At 62.3% G+C, this 7,331-nt stretch overlaps 1 protein-coding gene across 1 annotated transcript in view; it reads right to left on the reverse strand.

Annotated features, from left to right (window-relative positions):
- The window catches only part of LOC104485089 (syntaxin-binding protein 4), a 44,168-nt gene extending 41,360 nt beyond the window's left edge, over positions 1-2,808 (reverse strand). The window contains exon 1 of the mRNA XM_086759472.1: positions 2,741-2,808. Coding sequence (XP_086615598.1) covers positions 2,741-2,808 — 68 coding nt within the window. The remainder of the gene's footprint in view (positions 1-2,740) is intronic.
- Between the last annotated feature and the right edge of the window lie 4,523 nt (positions 2,809-7,331).

Genomic DNA, 7,331 nt, shown 5'->3' on the forward strand with positions numbered 1-7,331 from the left:
AAAAGTCAAGTCAACTGAGGTGGAACATTTTCTGGAGGTGCTTCCCACCCAGCGAGAGGAAGCTCAGCCTACAGACGCCAAGCTTGTCCAGGAGAGGGGTTACGAGCGTTTTCCCGCAGACAGCTCCCACCATCGACATGCAGCTCTTCCTGTGCTGCTCCAAAAGGCTTTGCTTGAGAAAAAGCCAAAAGGCCCTCTTTAATTAGCCTGTCACGCTGTAATTAGGAAGAGAGGCTGTTTCAGGGGGAAGCAAGGTCAGGCTTGGTCTGCCAGCAGTTTTTGGGAAAGGTGTTTACTGCAGAGCCCTCACCCAGCTGAGATGAGTGTCCCCCAACATCTAGTCCAGCCCAAACCCTCCACGTACCCGCTTGAGATAGGGATCAACGCAACTTAAATACAACCGCAGGGGAAAGCTCGAACGAGCTCGCTTCGTTTTCGCCCCAGTAGGACCAAGGCATGGTGGCATCTCGCACACTGGGAAGCCTTCCTCCCTCCTCCTCCTCCTCTTCCCATGAGGCAGGCGATCTGCTGCTTTGCTGGGGGACTGGCGCCGCAGCCCCGGTTTGGGCGTCAGCTGCCGCGAAGGGTTAATGGGATTATAAACCTGCCTGCCTTCCTAAATCCCCTGGGCTGGGGGATTGGACCCGTTATAAACTTATTAACAGGGGACGGTCGCTGGCGGGGCTGCGGACCCTGCTCTGCCACCTTGGGGCCAGGGTCTCCAGGTCCCCCAGGGGAGCAGCAAATCAATTAATTTCCCCAATTAGCAAATCAATTAATTTTCTCAATTAGGGAAAATGCAAAAGTGACAGCAGGGAAGTCACACAAGTGAATCTGTAAGAAAGAAGAGAGAAAGAAGGAGAATGGCTGGGTACAGAAAAAGGGGAAAACAACGTACTTTGGGAAAGATTTCGGGGTGCACCACAGAGCCGGGAGCGGCGCAGAGACTTGGGAAGAACTTTGGCTCGCCCTCAGGAGGCGAACGTCCCCGTGCTCAATCCCAGACCCTGGCACAACGCCACTGTCGCGGCAGCGCGAATAACGCAGAGAGGACCGGGGGTAACGCTGGGCCAGTCCTTGCGCCCCAGCCGTGCCCGGTGAGGAGCCGTATCCGCCCGGGACACACGCAGCGTGGTCCAAACATTGTCCACAAGACCTGCCCGACACCGACGGGGTTCACGCCAGCATCACCGCCACGAGAAACCGGCTGAGCCGCCGGTGCGGTCATCGCAATCTCCACCCTGCGCCACGACAATGCCGTGCGAGGCCCTGCTGCCAGCTCGTGTTTATTTATTAAATTCCTATTTCAAACTCTAAAATTAATCTTTTAATCAGTAGCAGAGCGGGGCCGTGCTTATTGGAGCGCCGGGGAGGTGTTATCTCCCCGCCATCTGCTCGCCGCCCTCCGCCGCGTCCCGGCAGAGCCACCAGAGACAGCCCAACGCCGGCTGGCGCATCTAGCACCCACCGCGTGTGGGGGCCCGGCACCCAGCGCAAAGCCTGCCGTCCCTCTCCGTCTGCGCAAAGCATGTCCCGGCAGACAAAGCCGGGGGAGGTTTTGGCCCAAAACCCCGACACGTGATCAGATTTCTGAGGTAGAAGATAATTTTTGAGCATTTTTGCCTTGCTAGAGCAGAGAAGCGGGGCTGAGCGTCTCCACGGAGCCAGGGATGTTCGGGGACCCCGGCGAGGCTGCCGATGCGGCCAGGCAGGGGTGTAGCACTGCGTTGACACCCCCCCCCCGCCCCCCAGCCCTGGTACGCACGCGGTGGCTCCGGAATATCCACACCAACCTAGCAACGCTCCCCAAAATGCCCCCGGAGAGGTTGAGCCTGCCCTGCGCTGCGCTACCACCTTCCGGCAACGGATTCTGCCTTTTCTGCACCCAAAAGCATCGGCGTGGCGCCCCAAACGAACCTCTCAGGTAACGATGGTGGCCACCCCGGGGTGCTGCCACCCCACAGCCCCCCCGGCCCTCGCTCCAATGACCTACTTCAGCAGGAGACGGATGGTGCCCCAGCAGCGTCCGTGGTCCCCGGCGACCGCAGAGTGCCCGGGGCTCTCGGTCCCCACAGGGGATGCTCAGGCTCAGCCGGCCCAAGGAAGCCTCTCAGGTGGCCCCAAGAGCCCGCCGGGGCCCCCACCGGCTCTGGATCCGGCCCACTGACCCCCAGTTAATCGGCTAAAGCTGCACGCTCTGAACCCTGGCCCCAGCCGCCGCCGCGCTGCCGCCGGCTCTCTATGCCCTACATAGACATCTGCAGCCACCCAGCGCCCGCCTTCACCTCCTGCCTCCTCCGCCATGCCCGCCACTTTCCCTGCGCCCACGTGGGGGTCCCCACTCACCCCTCGGGTGCACACAGTCCCTTCAGGGAGGTTGGTTTTGTCAGATGGGAGAGCCCAGCACCAGGGATGCAACAGGAGGAAGAGCACCCACACCCATGTGCAGAGGCTGTGGGTGCTTCACCAGCTGCTACCCGTAAAATAAATCCCCTTCCCCAGCCCGGGCTGACACTGGCCTCACCTGTGCGCTGCCCCTCCCAGGGGAGCTTGGATGTGGGTGCTGTGGGACCCCCACCCAAGACCCTGCCCTATGGAGAGAGGCCACCGAAATGAGTTGAAAGAAACCCCACAAAAAGCCACGGGGTCTCTGGACACATCCCCCATAATGCTGCTGCCAAAGATGGGGTCTGAGACGCCAAGCGATGCCCCGTTCCCGGCACGGCGGTGTCCTGCTTACCAGTAAATGAGAGAAAGCCCATCGAAGTGCTCCAGGTCACGGCCAAGGGGCTGGAGGTAGGACATCATCCGGGGCCACCCGTCCCCGCTCAGGGCCGCCGCGGCCGGCTCCCACTGCCTGGGGCCATGGGCTCAGAGCGGCCGGCGGCCGGCACGGCTCCCTGGCACGGCTCCCCGGCACATCCAGCCACATCTAATCCCGGACAGGCGAGCATGTGATCGCCCCTCTCCCAGCTCCCCCCAGCTAAACCTCGCTCGATGTCTCCGGTTCTCCAGCGCCGGCTCGGGCATGCTGCGGTACGGCTAATTCCAGCCGGCAGGTCCGGGGCACGGCAAGCGCCTCCGCCGCAGGACCCCTGTGGCACCCAGAGAATGTGTCCCATCACGGGGCGCGTGTCCTGCTCTCCCTGCCCAGCATGGCCCTTTTTTTCCGTAAGCCGAGCATTTATTTTAGCAGAACGACCCCTTCACCCCTCTACTAGCCAGGTCCCCCCTCACCTTGCGCTAGCCGTGGCCGTTAATGATGGTTATAATGGTTAATGATGGTTATGATAATTAATGATGGTTATAATTGTAATGAGCGGCAAGGTCACAGCCGGCGCCATCGTGCTGCCCTGTGTCCGGCTGCGAGCGGGACGGACGGGCAGGGAGACAGCGGGACGGGGTGCAAGCACCCGCAGGAGACGAGCTGGGAGACCTCGCTCCTTGGGCTGGATGCAGCTGCCCCCAGCTGTGAGGAAGAGGAGGGAGAAGGCCAGCGGGCGGACCCGGGACGTGTGGGCGCTGGGCCCCACGGCAGCCGCCCAGGAAGATGTTCCCGCACCCGGGGTGACAGCCCACGGGTGTTAACGAAGCTGCCTGGGAGAAGGGGTGAATTAAGGCTGATCCCGCTCAGCATCCCTTCCCAGTGACTGCGCAGGAGGTGCTGGTACCCCACGCCGGTACTGGGAGAGCCAGCAGCTCCCAGGGCTGTCGCAACCTGGGCGGTGCCGGGCGTGAGCCCCGCGACCGGTTTCTGCTGCCGGGAGAGGACGGGCAGCAGGGTTTGCCGAAACCATCGGGAACGGGCGTGCGCAGGGGTGCCGGGCACCGTGGCCAGCTCAGGGCTGGGCCAGCCTCTCCTGGTCTCACCGGTTGGGATCATCAGAGGCAGCGTCACCCCGCTGCGGGGTACGGCAGCACCCAGCGGCCTTGGGGACAGCAAGGCCACCGCGATCCTGCCCCGGTGCCAGCTCCGCCAATGCACCCGGTGCCCTGGGACGGGGTGTCCACCTCACTCCTTGCAGCTGCCGGAAGCCCACAGGGACGCCCCACGGACATGTCCCCCCTTGCCCGCAGCCCTGGGGGGGTCGTAGCATCCCCCGAGCTTGTGGGGTGAATCACGGCAACACGCCGGGGAGCCAGGCGCTGCCTTGCCCTTTCCTCCAAGGGTTTCTGCGCTGGCAGAAGCGGAGCATTATCTCCCTCGTCCATCAGAGGCAGCTGCCCCTGGGTGCGCTCCGGCTGTGTATTTATACAGATGCAAACACTACACCCCGGAAATTCCCAGCCTTTACATCAGGGGCCAAAGACTGCTGTGGAGCCTTGACCCTTTTCTCCCTCTCCGTAGGTTCTGGGGAGCCCGTGCCGGGGCGGACCCTGCCTTGGGACGTCCCACCCAGGACCGCGGCTGCAGGTGACGCTCCCCTGCGGGTCCCTTTGGCGTGGGGACCGCCGCCGTGGCACCCCAAAGCCACCGCACCAGTGCGCTTGGCTGCACCGCCGGTGACAATGCGGCTCCTCCGCTCCGCTCCGCACCGGGAGGATGAGGAAGAGCAGAATTTAATTTATTCCATGCTGCATTTTCATGCCAAATGAGTCAGAGTGCCGGCCTCCCTCAACCTTTGTTTTGCTTGGCTGCTCGCGCTGGCTTTTGCTTAGTGTTTGCTCAATATTTAACTCCCTTGATGGCACTCGAGCTCAAACCAGCAAGTGCAGCAGAAAAAAATCCCTTCTCAGCCGGGACAGGAGCTTTCCCGTCCTCCAGCTCCGCTTAGGAGCGATGCACTTGTTTTGTTCTATTTTTTCTCGCAGCCTGATGAAGCCTTGGGCTCGGTCCTTCGAGCCACCGCGTCCCCCGGGACCCGCGCAGAGCCACCGGCGCTTGCCGGAGCTGCGGGCCGGCTGCTGATTTCAGAGCAAAACCGACCTGCAACGGGGCTGAGGGAGGTTTCGCCCAGCACAGGACCAGTTCGGAACGAGCACGGCTGCATTCCTGCGCACGTGGGAGCTGGCGAGAGGGAAGCGGCAGCGCCGAGGTGCTCGGGTGCCGTTGCTCCCCTGCGCCGTGCCGCCCGCGAGCGGACGCTGCCTTCCCACCCCAATGGCCAGCAAACCCCCAGCGTGGGAAGCAGCGGCTCAGCTGGCCGCTCCAACCAGGGCTTCCAAAACGTCCCACCCCAAAAATAAATGAGATTTTGGCCGATCCCCTTTTGGTTTGTGTTCTGCCGAGCGCCTCAGCTTTTGGAAGAAATTTCCAAATTTTTTTTTGGCGCCTACCTCCCCATCCAAAGCTAAATCCTAAAAAAAAAAATCTTCATTTGGAAATGCTGATGGAAAGCCCCAGGGCTGAGCATCCCCATGCCCAGTTCCTCACCAAAACCCCTTGGTGCCGCAGGACGTGCTGGGGGCACGCGGGGCGGGGGATGCTGCTGCCACGATGCTGGCTTGGCCCGCTGAGCCCTATCGCCTTCCCAAATGAGGAGGACTTTGTGTGGGACCACCAAGCTCATCCCGAAAGCGTCGGCAGAGGGCAAGACGCTGGCAGCTGATGCCCGTCCCGCACCCCTCGGCAGCGATGGGGAGGGCGCAGGGCGGAGCAGGGCGAGCTCGGAAGGGTGTGGGATGCGTGCCGGCAAAGGGCTTGCCAGGAAAATGCAATCTCATTGCGTAAAACGTGCTCCTCTCCCGCTCCCCTCCCATGGTAGCGGCTCGAGAGCTTCTCACCCCGGTTAAGTCAATATTGCCACATCGCTGCCTCCGTCGAGGTCCTTGCCCCCGATGAGGGAGCTCCATGGGTGTTTTAAAGGGCTGGAGAGGAGTCACTGGCGTGTGGCTAGGTCCCGGTGGGCTCCAGCTTCCCAGGGTCCCTGGGACCATCGACACGTCCCCACTAGCTCCCAGCTGTCCCACGGTGGGGCCCGGCCCCGCTCGACGGCTTGCTGGGCGTGATGGGGCCACCCCTACTTCTTGATGCTCAAGAGACTCCAGAGGAGCCGGCAGCACCGGCTCAAGGTACAGGCACGGGGTGTGTGGGGCCCAGTGGGGTGACCCGGAGCACAGCAGGGACGGGGTGCATCAGCAAAGCCGCGAGAAAGCTCATTTGGAAAATAAACGCTGCGCTTTGAGAGGCGGAAACCCTCCTATCCCAGCTCCCAGCTGTGGCTCCAGCTCCCAGCTGTGAAGGAAACCTCAGCGCAGGGTGCGCGGTGCTTTGGGCGGGCACCAAAGAGCTACCGGCACCCCCAACCCGCAGGTCCCCAAAAGCGCACCGTGCGGCACGACGTTGTACAGCGCCTCTGATCCCAGGCCAGCGTAAAGGCGAAATACCTGGGCAGTTTACATAAGACATAGTTTTCCACTACAACGGAGTTTCTCACCGCCCGGCGTTTCAGCCGGCGGCCGCGATTTTGCGGCTCTCAAGGGCGTTCGCGCACAAAAAATGAGCCACGCCGGAGATGCGGGGAGATTAGGAGGATTAAGGCTGCAGAGCTGGCGCGGGACGAGATGTCAGGCGAAAACCCGACGGTAGGCAAAGGCATTTCGTCCCTGAACCCGGCCTCTGCTCACCTTGGCAAAGGGTTCAAGAGAGCCGGGGGGGCTGTGGGATGTGTGGGGCTCATGGGGGGAAGCTGGAGGAGCAGTCACCCAGTCCCCCGAGCGCCCAGGCCGTGGCGGGGAGCGTGCCAGCCTGGCCAGTCCATGGGGATTAACTGGTACTGGGGGGATCAGATGAATGGGGATTCTCACAAACTGAATCTATTTGGAATAAAAAAATGGAAGCTGGGTGCCTTGAAGACAAAGCTGCAACCTCAGTTGTCGTTAAAACGGCCTCACCGTGGCTGAAAATCAATAAAACCCAAAAACGCAGCACCAGCCAGCGCGGGGTCAGTCTCAGGGCACGGTTTCACCCCATGGGAAGCGCGGTCCCGGCAGGACCCTGCCACCACCCCTGCCAGGACACGGCACCGCCAAATCGGCCTTGGGCGCCTGCGGCCGTGTTGAATTTCACATCTCTGCTCGCCAAAGGTTCGAAGGTGCTCGGCTGGATGAGGCCCTGAAAGCCCAGAGCTTTGGCGTTTTGCGGGGCGAGAGCCCGGCTCTGGGTGGGTCGAAGGCGTCGCGGGCGCGTTGCAGCCTCGCGGGTCTCTGCTGACTGATTCGCCACCGAGACGCGAACGGCAAAGTCGGGGAGCGCGGCTGGACCACCCCGGTGCCGCAGAGCCCCTGGTAGCCTCCCCACTGCACTCAGCCTCACACAGAAACTGCCTCCCACCCCCCAAACCAGCCAGGAGGACAACCCCACGCCAAACCCGGGATGGAGGGACACCCAC

This window comes from Chlamydotis macqueenii, chromosome 15, assembly GCF_036417535.1.
Source record: "Chlamydotis macqueenii isolate bChlMac1 chromosome 15, bChlMac1.mat, whole genome shotgun sequence".
In the NCBI taxonomy this organism is placed as follows: Eukaryota; Metazoa; Chordata; class Aves; order Otidiformes; family Otididae; genus Chlamydotis; species Chlamydotis macqueenii.